This window comes from Lipophrys pholis (assembly GCF_963383615.2).
Source record: "Lipophrys pholis genome assembly, chromosome: 8".
NCBI lineage: Eukaryota > Metazoa > Chordata > Actinopteri > Blenniiformes > Blenniidae > Lipophrys > Lipophrys pholis.
The window spans coordinates 9860444-9886243 of NC_137630.1; the positions used below are offsets into that span (position 1 = coordinate 9860444).

General features: G+C 42.6%; 1 protein-coding gene across 1 annotated transcript in view; it reads right to left on the reverse strand.

The window, feature by feature from the left end:
* agrn (agrin) overlaps positions 1–25800 on the reverse strand; it is a 315332-nt gene that overhangs the window by 123348 nt on the left and 166184 nt on the right. Inside the window, exon 4 of the mRNA XM_080470074.1 lies at positions 21357–21572. Within this exon, the coding sequence (XP_080326200.1) occupies positions 21357–21572 (216 nt within the window). The remainder of the gene's footprint in view (positions 1–21356; positions 21573–25800) is intronic.

Sequence of the window (25800 nt, forward strand, 5' to 3'; positions counted from 1 at the left end):
TGGATTGCAAATGAAAAGTATCAAACTGAAACATTCAAATCAATAGAGGGGTCAGGTAAACCTCCTCTTCCGTAGAATCCTGAGGGAAACTCTGGGCTGGTTATACACTGTCTGTCAGCGAATCCGAGCGAGTTAAAGTGTGACAAGTCACTTTATTTCAGACCTTTAATCCACATAAACAAGTCTGAGGAGATAAAAGGCAAATCGAAAAGTGTAGCTGACGGACAGTCTCCTTAACCTCAGGGCCTCGGTGTCACCTTAATAGCTTGTGGGGAAAAGACAGTATTACCTATTGGAAAGCTGTCAGTGCTGGTACCACAACTTGTACCTCTTGGATTAAAGCCTTTTGAAAGGAACAAAGACGATCTCTTTCCCAAAGTACGTCGAGGAATGTGGCCGGACGTGCTATTAACCGCTTCTTTGTTTACCTCTTTAAGGCCAGGATCCGACACGATCAATAATGTATTTATATTCTTTATCTAGTGTCGTGTTCCAAACGTAGAAAGGGTCGGATCAAAAGCAGTGACATGAAACTAGTTAGATCCCCGTTAGAAGATTTAGCCTTAAAGCACACTTTTATACAGCAGTTATGGTTCACTGGTGATATATTTCCATCACTGAAGCCTCACTGAGAGCAACAGACAGGAATAATAACTTTAGCATGCATAATGCTTTAAAAGCTGAATAAATTCAATGTGCAAAACACTTTTAAGCTGACAATGAAATGAGAAGATGCTTGGCAGAGAGAGAAAGAGAAAGAGAGGACGGTGTCACCCGGCTCTGGAAAGAGGGAAAGAGGTACCGGGACTCATGTGGGCTAAGTGGCGCATATGTTGCAGGTTCCCTTTCATTAGCTGCTGATTAACGGGAGCTGGTGGTGGTGGGGAGCCAAAATCCGCACCGATGTGCAGTGGAGCGTGAGCTAATCGTGCCTGGCCTTTGCCATCGTGGTGCTTGTTAATGAGCGACGGCCGCCGGGCACAATATGCTGCTCTTTGTCGCTAAAAGTCAGATGCTGTTTGTGTGCTCGACGTAAACACGGGCGCATCGGTGTGAACACACACAGGATCAACATATCAACACACATTCCACATGACGCGTGATTATTCATCATTTTATAACTTCTCTCAAATGTCACCAGCTGATCCAGCAGCCATTGTCGCTCCGAACCGGGAGCTCAGCACTGTGTTGAATATCTTATGACCTTACTGAAGTTTTAATTCTTTTTCTCATAAACTGTGGAGAATATGTAATTAAAAACTGTTCAAAAGTGAATAAGTTGGAGGAAAAAAAATCACTTTTCAGTTGAAGTGCTCGTTTTCCACTTTTTACCTCTTTTTTTTAACATCAAATTAAAAGTTAAGTGCTTTGTGTTTAACATCCGATTACAAGTATTCAACAGACAGGAAACTATATTCACTGGTTGTGTTTGTCCCAAATGGAGATAGGTGGCGGTTATTGCAGTGTGGTAGTACTCTCCACCCGTCCAGATCGATCTAAAAACGTTCCACACGTCCATGCAACACCATGAAAACCACTCCCCCCTACCAAAAAAATTATGTAGTACATATGCCAGGCCTATAGGTGGTGATATATGGGTTTTCGGGTCAAGAGATGGGTGAAGGTGAGGTTTTAAAATGTGTCCACTCTGGAACCTGTTTGCTAAAAAAATAAAACTGTTTTTAGACTCCTAAAACGCAGTGTGGATGATCGGCCAAAAACTAGGAAGTTAATTGAAACGGCGGGGGCATGGGGACAGGGCCTTAATGTTGGTCTTCTCTGGTCTGAGTATTGATCCTGGTCTTGACTTGTCAGGTGGTCTCGACTACAACACTAGTTATCATTGAAAATGAGCATTTCTTTCACACATGGACTCACTTATATAGCGCCTTTTTGCTGACAACAGCCCCAAAGCGCTTTACATAGCTCATCACATTCACACACCATTGGTGTTCAAATATTTTTGATCCCAATATCGATATATTTTTCTTCCACTATCAATACAACATGATGCAGTATGCGATATGATTGTCCTTGGTTTGACTCTTGGGGGCTTTCCCTGTCTGAGTAGCCTGAATTCACTGGGATCAGATAAAGATAAAGCCGAATACAAAGTGAATGGACGGTTGGACATACGACACAACTCTCAGTCGTCTTTGCAGATCATGAGTCAAAGTGCCGTGAGAGCTTATCCAAGGTCACGACCGTGTTTCGCAAAAGAAAAAATATATACATATAATCTTATACATAACATACACATGCTTCTCGAAAAAAATCTTATATTAAAAAAGACAATTATTTTTGCCAATTATTTCTCCACTTATGTTAAAATTTGAATTCTAATGATTATATCCTCGGGTTAAAGTATATAGAGAAGAAAAGATGAGATTCTATGCAATATTCTATTATTCTGAATTTCGCATTAGAGAAAAAAACCAAAAGGCCTGAATATTTTAGTTTATGTGCAATAAATCCGAAATCTTTAGAAGATTTTGAAATAAATTGAGACTAAATTAACTTTTTCATTGTTATTGCTCTTCAGTAATGAGCACAACATTTACATCAATGCCACTGAACCCCCTGGCCCGCACCATCTGTATTGCGCTCATATTCTGTGTGGGATCTAACATGTGAAACTGGCAGCAGCAAATTAATTTCAACATGCAAATAATGCACAACAATACAAACTGACAGAAAGACTGTAAGAGCTACTCAGACCAACATTTTCACGGCGTCATATGATTTGAATCAATCATTTGACAAGTCACAATCCGGAATATTACAAAACCAGCTCACAAAAAGCGTGGCATATTTAAATGTGATCATTTCAAAATAAAATCACGCATTTATCTCCTGCAAGTAAAGGTAGAAATGCCACAATTATGACTGCTTTGCTATGGCTTGAATAAAACAAAATTAACAAAGATCCGGCAGATAGAAATTTAAAAAACTTGGATTAAAAACGCTAAAATGCTGTTTGTGAACTCGAGGCGACTTTTCCCTCTAACCTACAGACAAAGCCACAAAGGCACTCGCGAGCGATAAAGCCCTGCTATCAGTACGCGCGACGCGGCCTTCAAATATCGCAGTTAATTTGACACGACAACAATTTAATTTAGGATATTTTGATAAGCCTTTAGGACAAAACGAGGCAGCATAAAGCTGCAGGAGGAGCACAAATTACTGACATTCATTCAGAGTAAATAGATGAAAATAACTTGGATTGATTCTCTTCCTTTTCCTGGCAAACGTTATTACTGCAGGCGGGAAAACGTGTGTGTGTGTGTGTGTGTGTGTGTGTGTGTGTGTGTGTGTGTGTGTGTGTGTGTGTGTGTATGTGTGTGTGTGTCTGCACACGCGTTTAAGTGTATTAGTCTAATTGTGAAGAAAATGGTTAGCCCTAGGAGTGAGAAAACAAAAACATTTGAGGAAATTGAGGTATATTGGTCTGTCCTCACGGTGGCCACAAGGCTACAGTGAAGTTCATGTGATCAAGTTAAACAATAAACAACAATCAGGCTGATGTTGGAGAAAAAAAAGAAAGAAAAAAAAGAAGTTGTAGGATCTGCACCACCGACCGGGCGACTCGGACAGACACAAGCAGGATTTACATCCCCACTATGAAGAGAATATTGAGCCCAGAGAGGAAGTGTTTGAGAATGGACACAACGAGAGGCAGGAAGGAAAAAGCAATTCACTGAGGAATGAACTGAAAAACTGAATGCAGAGCGGTGATGCGACTGGAAAACTGCGAGCTAAACATCCTGCTTCTATACTGGTTTCTCCTGCTTAAGGTTCACTGGCGCCGATGGGCGAAGGCATGTTGCAAACATCAATATAATATTACAAAAATCAAGGGTGTTCATCTTGGCAAAGATATCAGCGCATGTCTTTGTGATCCGGAAAAAAACCCCAAATGAAGAAACCAGAAGTAAATGGTGAAACTTGCTTGACAACTCAAAAACAATCATCTTAACGGGGCTGAAACTCTTCCACAGCTCGCACGCACGTCAAAGCTTCACCAATTACAGAGCATCACTGTGAGAGCACCGCTGTGCTGTTGATTTCAACTCCAACGCCCTGCACCCACTGTAAACACCGCTTTCCGTCTCTGCCATGCACAGCCTGCAATTACTGGCAGCTGCTGGCGTTAGGGGCTCCAAAAGGCAGCTTAACGTCGGGATTTCTTCAGGTTTGTGGCTTCTCCCGTTATCATTGTGCATTCAGCTCGCGGCAAGATGAGCCAGGCTTGAATCTGGTCTGAGGCGTTTGTGTGTGTGTGTGTGTGTGTGTGTGTGTGTGTGTGTGTGTGGAGTTTGCAGGTGAGCGTGTGCGTGGGTGATCGTCTGTCCCTCTGAGAAAACCTGCTAAATGGACGGATGTGCAATTACAATTGCAAATATCCTATTAGTCCATGTTCAAGCTTATCTGTGTGGCTGAACAAACACAAATGAAATACGCTGTATCTCAATGCATTTGACCTGAAATTACTTCTGTATAATCAAAGCTTTCATTGTTGCTGCTGAAGTTCACCACTGCTGCTTAGCATTCGAACCGCCCACACACACAATTTAAAGCAGCTGATATATACATGTACCTTATTATCACCATGCCTGTTTTATTTTCTCATTTGTAATACCCATAATAAACTGTGAGGATATTTTCTACTGTTGGTTCTTAACAGTACAAGAAAGAAAGAAAAAAGAAAAAAAAAAGCATCATAGATTTTGTGAAGCAGCCACAGGAAACAGATTTTATGTGCCACCAGCTGACACTAATACATTGTCACGGTCATTTTCAACAGTACTCTGCTCGAGGAGCGCTCGCAACAGGCTGCATACCTCCAACTCCTCGTCAAAGTCACAGACTTCTCCCAGCATGCACTGCTGTCACGTTAAAGCCACTAATTTAGGGGAATGAAGCAGTATAAAGAGGGAACAATGCACCATGATGCTGTAATTGCCGCTTGTGGCTGTTTTACAGACAATAGATTTAGTGTATTGTGCCATGATGACTTTCTGCAAGCAGAAAATATACTATACGCTCCATCCACTAAAAGATGCTTGAGCGACTTTAAACCCGGAGGCTCCTGCGTTGGGATGAGGCTTCATCTGTTATAAAAACAACAACTAACCAGCACCAGTTTCCAAAGGACGCTGAATATTTACTGAAAAGGCAGAGTGGTACAGCTATGATTAAAACTGATGTAGCAATCAACTGTATTGTGTTTGTTGAGGTCGATACAGACTCCACCGGAACGGAGACATTTGTTTCATAGAGGTTGTAAGAACAAGTTCGTTCTGTCAGGTTAGTCCTCACAGGACTACTGTATTATGCATCATTTTGTTCTCGCAGCCCCGGGAGAGACGACACATTTCTCTAAAGACATTTAAACACAGAATTTGTAAGATAGCTTTATTTACATGAATATACCTGGATTATTGTTACAAGGCCTATATGCACTCTCTAATTTACAGTATTAGACCACGTTTACACAAGCGAAAACGCAAAACTTTTTGTAAATGGCTTTGTTTCATCTGCGCAGTTTTGCACCTGTTATTTTATTACATTTGGGAATGTTGGTCAGGTAGAAATTTCAGAATAAGTAGTGCTCAAGGGATTAAAGCATGGACTGAACAAACAATCGCACAAAACCTCTCCTCTCTTTGCTATGTTTGAACTTTCTCTCCTTTATCAAAGCAAACTCTCCTCCATCAAACAGACACATTGAGCAGAACATTGATTGACGTATGGATCATCACAGTGCAACTAAATGCAACTAAACATCTTCTCCGTCTGCGTGGAGTGGATTTCTTCATTTCATTAAATTTGGACTCTAAGCCGCCGTGTGTTTTCCTTTACTGTGCCTCCTTCTGCAGCACTGCACTGATCTGTAAAGCACATTCTCATCTGTGTACAGTGTGGCTCATTAGCTCGCTAACATGAACACCAGCAGGACACCGACGTCCTCGTGACCTTGATCAATAACCACTGTCACACGACGTCTCCAGACGGCGCCGGGGTTATTCCGGACATTTTACAAGCGTAGTACATGTGCTGGAGTATATTCCCACCTGGTTGGGGGAAACATGTAAAAGTTCAGACGTCACGTGTCTTTTTGCTCAGCTTACACCAGGAGCGGTGGAACCTACGATCAATCTCTTACTGAAAGCAAACACTCTGTCTAATTTGCCCTCCGCTGCCACAGTGTGAACACGGCATTGCTCTGGGGAGTGAACGCAGTCAATGAGCAAACCTAAAATCAGGAGCAAGGCAGGGTAGTCAATGTAGGTTTCTTTTCCTTTTTTTTCTCCTTATTGGCCATTTTCCAGAATCCCTGTGTGGAAAGCACTGAGTCTGCCAACATTCAGCATCAAACGCTTGTAATTTAACACCAGCTTCATTACCTTGTGAGTTGCAGCTGTGTAGCACATTAAGCTGAAAGTAGAGAAATCACGAACAAATCTGGTCCATAACAAATGTCCACTGTGGTCCGAATTTAATGAATAACCCTCATGATTAGTGAAGCAGGAAAACGCAGTATGTCTTCTTTGAGGTGAGCATGTCTTGACCAGCAAACAAGGTGGCATGATTGCATTACATCCTCTTCAATACAATATGTGTCTGATTATGGGCAACTCAAATAAAATGACTAATTAACTCAACATGGGATAAATGAAGATAATACAGGAGAGATAGGCAGACCTTTCTTTCACAGAAAGGAAGACCGAACTGATGTATGGATGAACTAATATCTTCATAAATCCGTCTCCCTGACAGTTGTTAATCTTTACGTTCGGCAGTAAACAATAAACAATACTGTCTGCTAAACTGGTAGTTCTCCTCATATTTTCAACACCGCTTTGCTTTTATCGCTTTCACTCTTTTCCCATCTCTCTCCAAGTACACACGGAGAAAATAAATAAGTATGTATTATTCAGGAGATGCCAGATGCATAAATACACCGAGAAAGTCTCAAAACACAACCCCTTGTCTGGGATTAAGCAGTGTGTGTGTGCAGATATGGATGAGGTGTGCGTGTGAGTGTTTGTGCACATAATCAGTGTGTTGCCCGCAGATTTTGGAGAGGTGAACGCTGGAGAGGGAAGAAGGGAGCAAGGCGAGGAGATGAAGGCAAAGGCAGGATTTGTCTTACAAGTATCAGTGGTCGCAGACGAGTGGAAGAGCAAGTAAAGATGGATAGAGGATTCCAGCGAAGCCCATTATCATCTCTTTATGTGTGTGTGTGTGTATGCTCAAGTACGATAACAAGAATGTATATTTTTCAATCTAGAAGCTTGCAGAATGCCTGCAGTGTGTATATCTTTCACTAAGTATGTCAGTGTGTGTGCGTGTGTGTATGTGTCTTCCTGCACAGGGATGGGATAAATACACTACGAGCACGCGCACACACATACACACACATACAGTGTGTCCGTCAGGTTTTGCATGTTATGGTTATGAATACCAAGTGAGAGTCAGTACCCAGGGGAAATGAAAGCACGAAAACCGAGTTATTTACTATGACCTCTCAGCCTGTGTGAGTGTGTGTGTGTGTGTGTGAGTGTGTGGGTGTGTGTGTGTGTGTGTGTGTGTATGCCTGCATTGTGCGTGTATGTGCAGATGCATGGGGGGGGGGGAAACTTGTTCAGTGATCACCCAGGAGAAATTTGATTACTTTCTGCATCTGTGATTGTGTGTATGTGTGTGTGTGTGTGTGTGTGTGTGTGTGTGTGTGTGTGTGTGTGTGTGTGTGTGTGTGTGTGTGTGTGTGTGTGTGTGTGTGTGTGTGTTTGTGTGTGTGTGTGTGTGTGTGTGTGTGTCTATAAGCTACTGATGAGAAACTGAGAGAGAGGTTTGGCTTGAAGGCCTGAACGGGAAAGAGGAGTGAAGGAGAAGGAGTGCGTGACAAACTCGTATTTGAAGGCGTGCTAACAGTGGGCGAGTGAAGAAGTGGCGAGAGAGGGAGAGAGCGAGAGAAGGATATAAAGTCTGAATGGACTGAAACTTGAGGAAACGGCAAAAAGTGGAGGGAAGGAATAGACTGAAGCTGAGCTGGAGAAGAGGATGTGGAAAAACGTTGATAAACTTAGTGATTAAAAATCCAAAGATTGGACAGAGCAAATAGGGACGCACCGATACCATATTTCTAAAGGACTGACCTTTAGCTACATGCCGATATCGAGTACCGATACAAGTACCTATTAAGTATACTACTGTGTGTAGCGTCATCGGGCTCACTCTGCTGTGTCACTGGTGATATAGTTGCTGGTGGCGTCTCCTCTTGATGATGTGCCAGAGCATCAGTTACAGTGTTCCTTACGTTTGTCATTCTCATTAATTAGAAAAAAAAAAATCTCCAAACCGCTGACATCGCCTGTCCTCTCTTACGTACCTGCGGATGACGCCACATAATACTTGACAAGTTGTGTCGGGGATCTTTTTCAAATACGAGCATGCTCGACAGCAGAGAAAGAAACATTTTTTAAATGCATTTATGGAGCTAAAACCAGAAGCCCCATCGTCCTGCATGTGGATGGCAAATATCTGAGGCTCAGCGGATGGAGTATGTCGTCTTCCAGTTTCTTCCAGTTTCACTCACTGAAGGTTTAGCCCCTCCAATATCTCGATTGGTACGCGATGAGTGAATGTCACTTGAGACGCATTAAAAATGAGCTGTATAAGTGATTGCGAGTCAGTATAACTTAGAAAAAGAAAAAAAAGGTGTATCCAAACGATCCACTTATCATGACTGCCTTTCTAACTCAACATACTGTGAGGCACAAGCACTGTACATACATCAGTTTGATTTACTTCCCTTTTCTCGCACAACCTTCCTTTACTTCCCATTCAATTCTCCTTCTTCTCGCACACTTTTCTCCTTTACAGCTTTTTCAGTGTCTTTCTAGAGCTAAAAGGTATAGTTACAACCATTACAACTGTGAAATAGCTTCGTGCAAAATATTGTACAAAAGATTGTATGTTGGTTCAAGAAGTTATGAAGAAAAAGAGTTTTAAAGGAAAATCGCCCCATGGACATCTTTCCAATCAGTCTATCACCTACTGTTAATGGTTGCTATGGTGATTTTTGCCAGTCAAGAAAGAAGGAGGAAGAATAGGTCAAAGAGACAAACAGGGATCAGACTGATGCTGTCTGCTAAACACTAAAACCCTTCAGGAAAAAACATATCTATCGAAGAAAAAAGAAAAAATATAGTGGCCAACATGGATGTACTGTGGATACTACGACAAGAATAAATCAGACAATTGTAGATTCAGTGACTATTATGTGTGCTCACAGTGCATTACATTAAAAAATTTAAATACATTGTCTTTTAAATCGTATAAGTCAAACGTACGGCCCGTGGGTCAGAAAACGTCTCGCCAGAGAGTCCAGAGAGCCCGCAAGATTAAAGTCTATGTCAGGATTTGCAACATTACCTGTAGTGTATTAATTTGACCACCAGGGGCGCATGGGAGTAGAACTTATTTTTGTTCCACTTAAGTTTCAGTATTACAACACGGATGTATAAATGTGTCTACATTAAAGATCATTTCTACATTTTGGCAAATTATTCTGATTATAATATGAACTGACCTACTATGTTTCTGAGTTCCAGCTACATGTGATGAAATGTTTTATGCCGTTGAAGATGTAAATAAGAATCTGTTTGTACTTGGTGTAAATAAAGTAAAAAAAAACAAAAACAAAAAAACACAACGTGGTCTGTAAGTTACAATGCACATAAGTCAATGGACAACTGGTGCATAATATTGTTGAAACTGCTGTTCTTTTATTCAAATTTCAGGTTTGTCATGTGGTGCAAAATAGCAGTTTAATAAATGTGAACTCATTGATAACATATCAACACAATTATGTGTTGTTATGCTATTGCTATGCCCCTGAACTAAAATGAGTTTGACACCACTGATAAGGCATTTAGATGAAAATGCAAAATATCTTCATAAAAACAAAAAAATTGTAGATTTTGTTAAAGATATTCAGTCACAACAATGTACAATACCATGTTTAAACCTAAAATGTTTGTTTTGGTTGAACCTAAGGTGAACACACTCTAAAGAAAACTTGTTTTTTGTTTTGTTTTCGCTCCTCGAGGTTTGAAAGTGTTTGAAACACCTTCAGATGAATCGCTACCAAAAGTCAAAGCAACTGTTCCCGATAAAAACACAACTTTTGTAGGCTTTCTTATAAAGCTGCAGGACGTGATTCTCTGTGAGACTCAAGGACAAAATAAGACGGAGATGAGGAACACTCTATGTAATGAATAGTGATTGTGTGTTCATGCACAGTCACACAAACGACAGAGAGGTGGTGATGACTTGTCAGCCAGCCGGTGCAGAGCACTGAGAGGACTGTTATCTGATGCAGCAAAGCTTCTTCTCCACCATCTATGGTGACCGTCGGCAGTCCATTGTCACCGGGGGGGGCAACCGGGCATTTCACCCGGGTAACAAAGGAGGTGGCCAGAGCATGTGCTAAACGAGAAGCAGGGGAAGGGGGCATGTGAGGGTGGAGGAGGAATCAAGCCGGTTGGCTTTCATTTCCTGCCTGTGCGGCTCCGCTCCACAATGATGCTTTTGCTTACAGAGGATTTTTCCCCTCCGAACCAGATCTGGGACCGAGGAGGGATAAATCAGGGCTTTATCCGGCCCGGCCCAGACACCTTAACAACCAGACCAGACCAGCGCCACACAAAAGGCAACAGACAAAATGTACAGCTGGAGTAACAAGCTCAAGCCACTTTTTTTTTTTTTTTAAGCTTCACAGGAAAAAAATCCTTTTTTCAACAATGGTTCAGAGGCACAAAGGCACAGAGGCATGTCGACAAGAGGGAGGGGAACGTTTGATTAGAATGCCAAGCCATTTTCAGATATAAATATATATATATTTTTTTTAAAACTCCGTGAGTAAAAGACAATACACATTTTCTACACCGATACGTGTCAAAATGTTTTAGCACTCTACTGAAGAAGTTAACACTCTTCTTCCCAAACATGCTCCCCAAATTAGTATTCTGACGATGGTTGTGGAAAGCACTGCTCAACACATCGGTTTAAAATCTCTTCTAGGTGGTACAAGCAGTCGGGATCTTGTAACTTCAGAAAAGTGCGGCAGAGGATTGAATCGGTTTTTTTGTGCTCATCAGACCCGGCAGTGAGCGATGGCGTTCTGTGCGAAGGTGCCTGCAACATGTATCAACGTGGTCCAACCTTTAAGTGAGTGGGTGGAACTATTACATGGGGTGCAAAAAGGACCTAATACAATATGCTCTGGAAATAACAAAGGCGATGAACACAAAACACAACAGCTCTAAAAACTGCGAGCCAAACGGGATTAAAACATCATGTACTAATCAGTGGAGGTGAAAAGGCTTTGGAGGAAAAAGTATCAGTTGGCGGAGTGACAGCGGATTGTTAGGTTTCTAATATTTCTCTGACTAGACAGACTGGATTTATTTAGATTTTAAAGCGGATAATTGTCAGAAAATGTGCAATATGTGAGTGGTTATGCTCCTATTACACAATTTTAAGACATTTCTTCAGTGTTAAAGATCAGACGTGTCAAACACATTTTAGTTAAGGATCCGTATACAGCCCGATTTCATCTTGAATGGTAAAAATATTAGCATAATAACCTTTAAATTTAAACTTTGAAGGTTTTCTTTGTTGTGGCGCAGAGGATATGCAATGAAAATGTCTATATTTGTTCTTAAAACCAAACAATTATTACCAGAAATTACTACAGTCTCTACTTAAAGACAAATTTATTGACATTCGGGTGCAAAATACAGTGAAACTCTTATCTAATGGCTGTTATATTATGCAGGTTCTTACAAGCGCACCCTGACAGATTGGCTGTGATAGTAAGGAGGTAGCTTTTTATGGCATCATCACCAATATCTCAGCTCGGGTCTCAATGTTGTGTTGCATCCGCTACTCTTAAGAATTTCATTTATTTATTTATTAAATCAATGTTTTTTTTTTTGACATTTTTACGATTTGGTTGGTGGTATGAAGGCCAGATTAGAGCTCCTTGCGGGCCGGTTTTGGCCCACGGGCTATATGTTTGACACCCCTCTTTATAGATGGTAGATATGAGCAATATGCTGGTGAATCTTGTCGAAGATTAGACGGCAGGGACAAATAGTCTCGGAGACATGTTTCTGAGAAGCATCCAAACCGTGTAAAATGTGTTTCAGTAAAGCCTCAGTAGAGGAATTCCTGTCCTAAGATCTGTGTAAAACTGTTATACTTAGTCAGTTGATTCTTAAGTTTTAGCCACAAACATGATGTAAAAGTTACTTAATTGTCCACGGCCCATTGTCCACTTTAACCTTTGACCGATGGGCAACAAGCTCCTATCAGTGCAGCACTCAGTCCACCTAAACATTTGAAACAGTCCCTGTTCTCCATGAGGTCAAGAGGTCGGCAGCCGACAGTCTTTGCAGCTGAAACACTGACTCACTCTCCCAGATCGGCCGGGGGCTCTGCACTTACGGATGCAACACATGACCTCATTTTCTGAATTATTCTCTGTATGAATGTGGAGAGTTGTGGGTGCCCAGACTGAACCCGGGCTTCCTCTTTGCCTCAGATGTAACTTTTATCTAATGAATCTAACAATACGTCGTGTATCTTCACTCAGGGTTATTTCTTCACACAATGCAATCATAACATTTGAGAAACAATGAGCCATTGAAAGTGTCCAATCCAATGTATAACATGTACTTTACACTGTATTGCAATCACGTCTAACATCAGTTTGACACGGAGGCATGAAAAGAGCACCGTTCCATTGTCTGAACACTCCTGCAGATCTGCGATCCAATAAGTTTATTATCTGCGACACTATAGACATGGATTTCATTTACTTGTAAGGTTTAATGCATGATGTTGTTCTCCACTGAATCAGACATGACAAACACTCCCTGCACTTCATCGCCCGAGAGTAACAACGTTATCCCGTATGTTAACCTGTATGTTATCCTGTATGTCGACTACGCACGCCACCGGTGCCTTCGGGAGATGAATTTTAAAAAGAAGACAAAAGGATCGATCAGTTGCCCTCACAGGATTTATGTGCAGGGAAGAAAAGTTTTGTTATGGAAGCAGACGGAGAACGTGGAGGCGATCCATCATTCACCATCTATGGGAATCACCGAATTATTGTTTTTGTGCAGCGCCTGTGTTACTTTGACTGTCAAGTCATTTCCCGCCGCATTTTTATGGATTGTTAGTCGCTAAAGCTGTTAGTGTGTTTTTGGTTCCACCTACTGCACAACACTAGTTCTCACCTTTTATTGCACGTTGAGACTTTTGTCATTAGTGTGGGAGAACGATCAATGAATGCATGAGGCTGTATACCAGACAGGTCGGAACTCTTCCTACACTGAACAGGGGAAATAGTTTCATCTTGAAAGCTTTGACCATGTCATCCTCTGAGTGGACGAAACATTGTTACAGTGGGAGAAGGAGAGGTCCACATCCTGATAGCGTATGTAAGAGTAGATGGAGCAGCAGGTGTGGAGTGCTGATGCCTTTCTCCTTTCACTGCGAGGACACAAGAGTGTGTCAGTGCGGGAGAGATAAAGGCCTCTCTAAAGCTTGGAGAGAGAGGAGAGAGCGCTGCCAGAGGAGAAGGCGAAGGGGAGGGAGGGCTGCGCTGATAGCCGACTCTCAAGAGCGCACACATGCACACGCGGCGCGCAACACAACACAAATCAATCTCCATTGATCACTCTTGAACCCCAGTCAGCTCACAAGCACGAGGCACATCGCTGCCCTTCTTCTTGCATTACTTGTTGCTCGGCTTCAAAGAAAGAAACGGAGAAAAAAGTAAGAGAAGAACGAAAAACCACCCAAGTTCCACTAGAGTGGCCACACAAGATGAGTTCTGCAGCACTTCTGCGGCTCTCTCTGGGGGATGGGGGAGTGTATTTACCACTCGGCTCCAAGTTCAATATTAGTAGAGCCAACATAGCGCTCGGTCCTGAGTCGGCCGTGGCGCGCACACACACAGACACACACACACACACACACACACACACACACACACACACACACACACACACACACACACACACACACACACACACACACGCACACACACACACACACACACACACACCCCAGTAGCCGCAGGTTCAGAAAGTCCAAATGTCTCGTCTCAGAACCAGAAACTGCTCCTTCAGGCTGTTTCTTTCTCTCACTTTTCATAACCATCCTCCTCTTTCCCACTTCACAACTTGTGATGCAATCAGGTACTCCTGCTGGGCCAATTTAAACGTGCCTTCTCCTTTTAATTTTGATAATATCGAAGGCCATTATGTGCCCGCCGCCCGCCTGCTTGACCGCCGGAAATGTAGCCCCACAGATCCCAAACCATCCACCCAGAACAAAAGGAGGATAATGAAGAAGCTGTGTCGGAGCTGGCCCGCACCATTAACAGGCAAGTTATGTGAATATTAGAGCGGGACACAGGGGGAAGCTAAGTGCTCACGCCTCAGCGGCGTGCGGCTCCTCGTCTTGTCCTGCCCTCCGGAGGAGACTCGCACGATTACCTTGGAACCCGAACGCTGTAATAGCTGGTTCCGTGTTATGAGTGAGGCGCTAAATGATTGTGGTTTGAAGAGGATTTTTCCACCATCGAACCATAATGAAGCTGAACTGCGCAGTCAGAAGACTGGGAGGATAAAGGCCGTCTGTCAGGGCTGGGGTTATAAGAAAGGCGCTTCATATGGTGGAAAGTATACCCAAGATGTGAGTAAAGATCCCTGATTGCAGCAGAAAACTAAGTTTGTTGGAGAGAGATAAGTACAGTTTAGAAAATTGTGGAAATTCCCAGCAGTCAATAATTCACTTGATGAGTGAGGTTCTGCAATGAGAGCCGAGGTACTGTGAAAATCCAATTATGAGATTCGGAAAGAGATTGTTTAGTAGTAAATGATTGGTGAATATTAAAACAAAATAAGGGCTGGAACTATCTGCACTAGCATTTGTCTGTATTTTGTGATTATTGATAACTTTGTCCAATTAATCACGATGATTATTTATCTCAAAAATATCAGAAAACACAACAAAAGTCTAAGATGCAGGTGAACATTTTTTAATTTGTCCACACAGCAAAAAGCTAAAAATCTAATTCATGAAAGAAACATCAATACAGTCACTTTTATGGAGCTGGAATCAGATAAAAAACTAATTTGAAGATGTTTCTAAACTGAATCGACTGATCAAATAATTGAGTTAACCCTGGTCATTGACTGTTTTTACATCTAATTTCCTGTTTTATACAGCATTTGATTACAGCTGCTGAGTTTTTTTTTCTAATTTATTGATTTGTTTAATGACTGTACCCAGGGTCCTCACGACATGGTAGGTCTATGCGCCAATTGATTTAGGTCCCATTCACACAACAACATTTTCACGTGAAAGCGCAAAACTTTTGTAGTAGTGTTCTGGGTGTCCGCTTACACTAAAACTTTGCTTGGAGTCAATGAAAATGCAATTTTTTTAAAATGGCCTCCAGTGTGGGACTTTTTGAAATTGCTTCGACTCCATCTCCATGGAAACGGGGGAAACGCTGCTACTGCGCATTCGCAAAACGGCCATAGTAAATGGTTTGTTTGAACATGCGCAAGTAAATAGACAATAACAACAATGGCGGCCCCCAGAGTATCATGACTCCCAGTCCATATTCTCCTGGGACTTGGTAGTTTTATAGTTGAGAGTGATCAGGAATAGCAATCCAACTTAATCATCTGTCCATACGAATGTCCGTGTATTCCCTATTGTTAATGCATGTAGTGTTTTGTTCTCTGAGCGCATGTGTGTGTGGTTTCCTTACAAAAAAATGCAAGCTGCAGTTTGGGAGATGCCATGACCCGGTCGTCCAGCCATCACAACTCAGTTGTTGTGAAAATTGCTCAACTCCTTATTATTGCCCAACTTTCTGCTTCTGACACATCAACTTTGAGGACAAATTGTTCCCCTGCAGCCTAATCCATCCAGCCCACTCACAGATGCCGTAATGGAACAATAATTTGATCACTAAACAACTCACTGTCCTTGCTTCAACACCTTCAGGCAATCTTTTGCTTGTTTCCTGAAGCAAAAAAATTAAAAATAAAATAAAAAATTACAAATAAAAACCTGTGAAGCCACGCAACTTTTTTTAAGATATACATGTTCTTGTCTCCAGACCAGAGATGTGAAGACCTGACTGATCAAACTGTGAATTAGAGAGTAAAAAAAATAAAAAAATAAAAAAATAAATAAAATAAAATGGGTCAGTCACCACACTGTTTGCCAGCTTTAAAAAGTCTCTACAGCAAATCTGATGCAACAGCAGTGAAAAGAATACACGTTGCTTTGATTTGAGTCATAGTAGAAGCAGGCGGCCTCATCGGTGAACTGTCAACCTTTGAAAAATGGTTGTGTTTTATTTTTTTTTCCATGAGATCCTCTGTGGCAGAGCTTCAAGCACAGGTTAAGGAAGTCAAAGCTCACATTGGGAAATGTAGAGGCGTCAGCATCCTGCAAATGTCAGAGACCTGCTGGTCGACGCTCCCGTCTGTTTATGAAAACATCCCCGCACAGAGTCACACTTGTACTCGGCGCAAACAACATGCTCCGTATAACTCCAGTTCCTTTAAAAAGGAGGATAATCGGTGAGCAATAAAAAGAGAAAAAAAGAAAAGAAAAAAAACTTCTCCTTGTGGCCGTTCTCCTGAGCGCCAGATAAGACTTCGTAGTTGATTTGAATTGGACATGACGGCTTCTCAGAACGGGAGCCAATTCACTTACCCCAATGAAAACCCGCCATTCAAATCGAATGAGTCAAACGAAGCTTTGCACAAAGCGCCAATCCAAACCGCCCACGCTATTCTTAAAAGTTGAAAGCTCCCCCGTTCCTTCAGCTGGCTCGCTCCTGTCTTTTTTTGTGCGCCGGCTCCCGCTCGCCCCCCTCTCTTGTCCTCGCCTCTCTCTTCCTCCATCAGTCCTGACAACTCCATAATCTGAGCCCGAGCGACCTGTCCGGACCCTGCGCAGCGGCTGGATTTATTGGAGGCAGAGTTAGAAAGAGAAGCTGTCACCTGACTCTCAACTGACCTCCTCATGCCCTCCCTCTTGTTTCCACCAACACACACACACACACACACACACACACACACACACACACACACACACACACACACACACACACACACACACACACACACACACACACACACACACACACACACACCTTGCCAGCATACCTGTATGCCATAAACCGCACACTCTACATACCGCGTGAGCGTCGCCATCCACATAACCTTGAAATAAGCCATACATAAACAGAAAAGTGAACGGCGTGGAATGCTAAAACCACAGCTTACAACTTGGCTGAACCCTTTATCCCATCGTAAAGAACTACTTCATTTGATTCTGCGGTTGGCTGCCCTTCTGAAAACTGTCTATAGACGTGTGTGGGAGCTCTCGACAAGCCTGCTGCGATGAAAGCGAAGGTAAATAAACCTAGCAGATGACAGCTAGCTAAGTGGTTCGTACACACTTGACCACGACTGCTTGCGCTGCGTCAGCCACACAAAAATGGAACAGACGATGGTGGAACTGGATAGATGGACATTTATACTAATTCATTTGTTTCCTCCTCCTAAACTCCTTCCCCCTCAAACTTGGGCGAACATTATTGTTGGGTGATGAACCCATATTTCACTCTTTAAAGGGAACAATGCAATGCAACCAGCAATCTGACTGAAGGAAACAATTTCAGACTTTGATGGCTACATGGAGTGCTTTCAAAATCAAAATACGAGCTGAAAATAATTGTGATAGAAATTACTCCTTTCCTTTGAATTTAGGCTGCTTTTATACTAGAAGTGACGAAATCTAACAGATTTCTACCCAGAATGTGCCAACGCCGGTGGTGTGATGTTTGGCTTTGTGACTAAAGCGATTTGAACTGCCCTCAGTTTGTCAGTTTTGATGCGTGGAAGCTTTGAGAAGTTTTGTTTCCGACATAGTTTTGTGGCTTTCAAAGCAAGTAAATGTTTTTCGGTTGTTTTAGTCACGACAGCTCTGCTTCTGTCTTTACTGTTTGTGCAAAATCACAGTGTTGTTGTGGATTTAATGAAACCTAACTTAGAATTTATAGTCAAAAAGAGCCTGCACCATTTAGGTATATTTGTAACAAAACTGTAGACTGTGCTCTGTTGCTGTAAAGTAGAAGGAGTTTAGATTGACTCATATTTGTTGCCTCTGCCTGAATATTCATAAATGACACAAAGCTGCCCTATAATTTTCATTCATTTAATGGCTGCCTCTTTTGTACGGATAGAAAATTCTGTTATATAACAAAATAATATCTCTTCATAGCTAAAAACACACATTCAGATTGGCCTCTCAGAGGGTACTCCACATGCAAGTGAAAATGGAGAACTTTCCTAGCGTTTTGGGTGTCCCTTTACAGGACAGCTGTACTCGGAGCTACTGAAAACACAACTTTTTGAAAACAGCTCCCAAGTTGGAACTCTTAATTTGTCTGACATTTTTCTTTAGTCAAAATATTTTAAGGTCCAGTCTGAAAAAAAAAAGTATGCAAATAAATAAAAATATGAAATTATCGCGGGAGATGGATGGAATAAAGGATTTCCAGCAACAAAGGCATGAACGTTATGTTTCACTGAGCTCTGCGCTAAAGAAATGAAAAGAACATATTTCTCCGATTAAGATTTTTTTTTCCAAAATAGTTTTTTGTCTCAGTGACAGCTTTGTGAAGATTAACCCATGCCTAAAGATGAGACATGCAGCAGCTTGTTAACGAACAAGTCTTCCTGTGTTGTTCTCATTTATTTCAGCCTTTTTTTTGTTACATCCTCTTATTGTAAAGATACAAAAGGTTGCAAGGCTATGAAATAAATGCCACCCACTAATTACACTTAACACCTGTCTCTAAGTTATATTGGAAAAGGGCATGTGTGCGTGCTCTCTGAAAAAGAGCCTGTTCTTCTAGAACAACGTTTACATGAAAAATTGCTTTAACATTAGCCTCACTTAGAAATAATCATAATATAAAAAAAAAAAAAGAAAAAATCTTCCTTGTTGCAGACGTGACAGGATAAAAGACTGAGTCTGATCTGCTGGTGAGCATCTCATTATTAGCAGCAATACTATCATTAGTATCATCATCGTTATTATTTTTTCTACAGTCATTTTTCTTCTTGTGAGTGCCTGCTGTTATTGTCAGTGGTAATTATGGTGCTTCTGAGGGTATTAACCCTTCAAAGGCCACTTGAGCTGCAACTTTCAGTCTGGTTTTAATTGACTGCTCTACTCTGTTCACCCTTTCACTCACTTGCAGCCCCAAAAATCATTCACATCTCATCCTATCTTCACACTGGTCCCTTTCAGTTGCTGTTTTCTCTTTCTTTCCGGCAGCACCCCGTGCTCCTCCTGTCCTCTCCTTGTCCTTTCTATCTCTTTATTTCCTCTCTGCCAGTTGCGGGCAGTCACAAAGCTTGTTATTAGTGCCAGGTTCAAGCCTGCACTGTAATCAGACCCCTGGAATTAGCAGCGGGCCCACACTGGCAGGCAGGCGCGGCGCTGACAAAACGCCACGGTTATTATTGAGGCCGCTGCAATGTTGCAGCTTTGGCAGGAGTCCACTCCTCAGAGCCTTGGATTCTGACGGGCTTTGCTAAAGAGAAGCAATGAGAGCTACAGCACGCGTACAGGCACCCACTGAAGGCTCAGGGATAAAACACACACTGGACGGTCACCAATGGGAGCAGTAAGTGGCAGATTTTTTTTGTTTTGTTTGCGAGGGTGCAGGTGGCGCTTAAGCGCTGGGAGTGCAGCCATTTTGGAAAGGACAAAGGATCGGGGCATAATGGGGATGTGTTTTATTATTGTGGGACAAAGACAGGAAGGCAAAGCCTGCTGCATTAGGACAGCGTGTGTTAGAATTCCATTTACTTGACAATGACAAGCTATTAAGTGTCACTTGGGGACTTGAAGCCTTGTGGCGGTTTCATGTTGTGGCTTGGCTTACCTCAAAAGTCCAGTTTCTATTATTTAAAAGAAAAACCTACAAACCACGGCGCCCTCCCGGCATGCTTTACCCATTTAACCACCTCCCCTTTACAAATGTGGTTATATTTGGACTCATCTCCTATATCTGAGATAATGCAGTGACCACTCGAAGCAACAAGGTTTTCAGTTTGAATCTGGCCTTTTATCATTGCAGTAGCTGGAAGTTTTTCAATTCTATTTGAATAATAAAATGTGTTTGTTTCAACCCGACTATGTTTGATTTCATGCCAGATGACCTGACTGATGCAAAGACATTTGGGGATTTTTGAGAAAACTAAGGCTCTATTTACACGTCAACACAAAAACGGCAAACTTTTGTTATGCTTTGGGGGTCAGTTTACACAACACCGGTGCTTGAATCTATTGCTTTCCATATTCTCCTGCAACTTAGTAGTTTTATAGTTGAGTCACAATAACAGAAAATCTGGCTCCTTAACCTGAAAATGTAAAAGACGAGTTGGGACAGATAAGAGAGACAGACTTGAATGTGATGTCTGGGACATGGAGAGCAAGCAATAATGTAAATCTGATAAAGTGCACAAAATAAGCTACAAGTGTTTTTCAATGGCCACCTTTTTATTCTTATTCTTTTTATGCATTTCACAGCCTGTGCTTGTCTTTTCACTTTGTAAAAATACTCAAACACAATGCACCAGTAACCGATCCTGCATGTCCGCTACTTGTGAGTTGTGACCCCGCACAAGCCTTCACTGAATGAAGCACCCAGAGGTAATGAATGTACGGATCAAAGGCCTCACTTTGATCTCTCAAAATGTTCAAACCCTAATAGTAATACATTCCAAAAACATTTTGAAATTCAGATAATGTCCAAAGTGTTCCGACAACTTTATCAGTCTAATTTAGAAGTTCAAGGATTGTGACGAGGTCAGCGCAGCAGACAAATAGATTCATTCAACTTTCGTCTTTAAAAATCAAATCTGTGATATGTTCCTTTAGAGGCATGAAATGGCCATCCAAATTGAATTGAATTGAATACCTAATATCTAAATGTCAAACTTCTAATGAACTTACTTTTATCCAATTATGCTTCAGAGTGAGGTGAGACAGAGAAAGGCCAAACACTCTACGAATGTCAGTGGAATTATCAAAAAATACGATACTTAGCAGGACAACACATGAAATCATCTCAGATCTAACTCAGAAATTACACAACCATGTGACTTCTGAACGGCCTTTTCAATGAGGAGTGAGCTGGTTGGCGTATTAGGGGTACTTACAGCAGGGTCCTTTGCGAAGCACCTTGATGCGTCGTTGCGTGTTGCACTGGGCTCTTTCCAGCTCGCACTCGTTGGAGTAGGTGGAGGAATCGGAGCCGCAAACAGGCGCCACCAAGGACGGGCAGTCCACTCTCTTGCAGACACACTCAGCCTTGGCCGGGTCGGTTGGGTCACGCTCACATACAGCGCCGAAGCCACAAAGCATCCCTCTACAGCCTGCGGGACAGAGAGAGAGAGAGAGAGAGAGAGAGAGAGAGAGCGAGTGAGAGAGAGAGGAGTTAGTATTGATGTGAGAGCGTCTGAGCTGAATAACGCTGCCTAATGCATATTCAGTTAAACACCTTAATGGATGTGGTCTTGGTGTAGCAATTATTCTACAAGAGCTGATTATGCATGAGCAAACTTTTCCTCCCGCTACTCTTTGGGAAAGTTTTTATGATAAACTGCGAAGAAAAGTTGATGTTTTAGCAGCATGCAGGGATGCCTGAACAGGTTCATCTCAATCCATGCCAGTCACTGGGGTCTTGGTGGATAACTCTGCACAGTTCAGGAGTACAAAGGCATCAGGGATTAAATGTGATCCTGGCGTAAAGCAAACAGATGCTCTCCATTCATTCAGGGAGAATCTGTCCACCCATGCAGAGCAAGCACAGAGTGCTGCTGCGTGAGCTGAGCCCTTCTTGCCAATTCTGAAAAAGCTCCAATGTTAAAATTTCAAACAGTCAGCAGCAACATTAAAATCAATCTCTAGGCAGCGGGCTGATACACACGTTCTCCTGGACTTCTTGTTCACCCTCTGAAGAGGCTGCGGCCTTTGAAACCTCAGTGATCCACCACGCACGGGTAAAAAGAAACAAAGAAAAAAAAAACGTAGGGACAGCAACACAGAGACTAAACTGATGTTACGCAAATACTTCAATGCTTGGCGAGTCCAGCAACAACAACTCCTAAGACTTTGATCCCAAAACCTCCCACCGATTCGTCTGCTTTGATCAAGTGTGAAGCAGCAAAGCGTAAAGTTTGTCCGCGGCCGCTGAGCGAAAGCAAACAGAGAGCGTGTGCATGTGGTTGTGTTGTTGCATGGACACAACATCAGCTTAGAGAGTAATTGACCCATACTGTGGCAGTTACAGCTGCTGTGGCTCTGTGCCCACTTAGCGGGGCTGTTGGGCAGCCAGCTGGCGTGACGTCCTTGCCTCGGCACTGGACGGCGGAGGGATGGTGGGTTGGGTGCAAGACATGGCAAGCTCTCACAGGTAGCCAGTCGGATTGGAAATCAATGCATGAAAGCATGTCAACATCCAAGTCCACTCTAGTCTCTTTAGTTGGCGGATGTCGCTGCGGAAGATATACATGTCACACACCCACACACACACACACACACATGTGCAACCACCCACAACTATTTCTTATCACCGGCTTCCAGGCTCAGACTAAATGGAAGGCGGCATGTCCACTTGGACCAACTGGCAGGTGGCTGCTGCGTGACTGGACCAGCAGACGGTCTGATAGTTACTCTGTCTCTCTCTCTCACACACACACACACACACACACACACACACACACACACACACACACACACACACACACACACACACACACACACACACACACACACACACACACACACACACACACAATGTGTTTTGGTGTGAGGTGAGACAGAATGAGTTGCCTTGGGCAGATGCTGGACCTGTTGTTTGTGCACTACACAAAGACTTGCATGCGTGTGTGTGTGTGTGTGTTTGTCTGTGCATGCGGAGTGACAGGCGAGGAGGCTGTTTGTGACTTGCCCACTGTTCCCTGTGGGGGAGCGCCTGACAGCTACCTGAGCTCACTCTCTTTTGTACCAGGGGGAAAAAGTACTGAGCGTGCGTGCGCGTGTGTGTGTGTGTGTGTGTGTGTGTGTGTGTGTGTGTGTGTGTGTGTGTGTGTGTGTGTGTGTGTGTGTGCACACATGTACCCATAAAGGCATCTGTATTCCTGACAGCGTGTGTGTGTCTGAGAGGTGTAGGCATTAGGTGTCATACACACACACACACACACACACACACACACACACACACACACACACACACACACACACACACACACACACACACACACACATGAATGAGGATGGCAATGAAAGCACTGCCATGACTGGCCCACTGCTCTCGCATCAACACGTTATGTGTGTGTGTGTGTGTGTGTGTGTGTGTGTGTGTGTGTGTGTGTGTGTGTGTGTGTGTGTGTGTGTGTGCGTGTGTGTGCGTGTAGTGGGGGGTTTCTGTGTGCCTGCGAGTGTTGGCTCGCAGCTCCCAGGCGAAGCCATGCGAGCCGAGTGACAAGAGGTGAAATTCAATCGAACTGTGTCAGATGTGTACAAGAGAGAGTAGAGGGGTGTCTGATAGCATGACAGGAAAAAAACAGCAGAGAGTGAAGGTCTGGGTCACCCGTAAAAAAATCTCTCTGACGTCTGAGTGTTTCACAACCGTGATTCAAAAAAAAAGAGAAAAGAAAGAAAAAAGAAGAGCCAACAAAAACAGTATTCTGAGAACAGTATCCCACAAAAATTACAGATTGTAGGGATGGGCAGAGAACGAAGTGTCTCAAGAGAACAAAGAGTAGTCAGTGATGGAGTGCAACCAGATGTTTTTCCTATAACAAAATCTCACACTAGCCTCCAGCTTAGCTGACTGACAAAAGATTGACACCAGAGCTGAGGGCTCTGTCAAAGTGAAGGTATCAAGTGCTGCTTCTGGACTGAGCGTACAAACAGCATACTGATGGAGTGGGAATTCTGAGCTGGGAAGAATCCTCCCGGCCCCTGAGAACAGATACGTTTGACACTTCCAATTTCTTCAGGAGAAAAAAAAAAGAAGAAGAGAGAAAAAACCCGGCTGTGAATATGAGGGTGATCCACCATGACTGAAAGCAAAAGTACAACACCAACAAAACTTTGTCAGCAGAGCTGGTACCAACCAGGTGATTGACAGATGATTGCTGGGTCTGCAAATGTCAAAGTACATGCTTTTTTAAAAACTTATTGCAAGTGTTTATTTCAGTTTTTACTGTTATAGCATTCAGCTGAGTAAGTCACTTTCCTGGTGCATTGGGGGATCTGAAGCCTAATCCACCTCGTATTGTGCATTTTTATAGGAATAATCTAAAAGATAAACATTTTACAGATGCAACATAAAAAAGGTGCACTGTAAATAAACAGAAACAAAAATAACACCCTCAACATTTAAGATTACAGTTACAATGACTAAAGGAATACATACATGGTCTTTATTCATATATGTAGATTTTAAATTTGGGACAGATACAGGAAACGGCACCATTAACTGAGTACCTCACTCATTATTAGAGGATTGTGTCCTGATACGGTGGTGGAGCCAACACCCCCTGAATACAAAGTCAGAAGTAAAACAACCTTCATAAAGGTGATTCAGGCAGATGTTGCCGCTTTCAGCAATGTGTACATCATAAACTGAGTGTATGTTATGTATCGCAATAAAAGTTCACAGCCAAAACGTTTTTCTGCCTTTTAGGGCGATATATGACCTGTAAAGGTTTCCACAGCTCAGCTCCTCGGGGATTCTTTTTGGCCCCTTTAGTTGATGGCTTGCATCCAAGAGCATTTGTGCCCCTTGCATTTGTATTTATTGCATGACCCAAAAACACATCTATTTTTTTCCCCCAACACGTTATTATTCCCGTCTGACTTTTAAGGTCTAGTTAGTGTTTGTAAACTGACGATCTCAGATTCAGTTCTGAAGTCTGAATTTTCCCATCAGTTCACTTCATCCAATGCATGGTGGTGCATACGAATAGAAGCTTTGCCCTCGTGTACAGCTCTGATGTGACAACTCTATATAGATGTTTCCAGAGAATGGAGCTCATATCGAGAACAACTCCACTGCTCCACAGGGACTTTGCAGGTCTGACCTTCAGAGATTGTTTTCTTTCACACGGTGTGGTGAAAATAGCGTCAATTCTTCAATGCACGAGACAGGCAACAAAGTCAGCTTTGATGATGAGGTGAACCAAGACAGAGGCTTCCAGCTGAGCTGAGAAGATGAGGACATTATGACAAAAAGTCACATTCCTTGTGTTTCTGTGTCTATTCTTTGTTTTAGTTAATATCAAGTGGTTTATGGAACGACTGTGCAACCCCCCCCCCCCCCCCCCCCCCAAAAAAAAAAGATTTGAATTATTCATGTGTTTGATTTTCTTGCTGTTGTAAAACTGATGAAACACAATAGAGGTGCTTTACTGTCTTGCGTCTACTCTAACCTGGTTATATTTGTCTGGCAGGGTGAACAAACCTGGGGGGCTGTAAACGGCTTCTAAGAGAAGGTGCACACTTCTGTATGCTAAATCGTGCAGATCCACTTAAACCGATGACATTTACAGTATAAATGCAAGCTCGGAAATTCTTTGTGCAAACAGCCTTTTC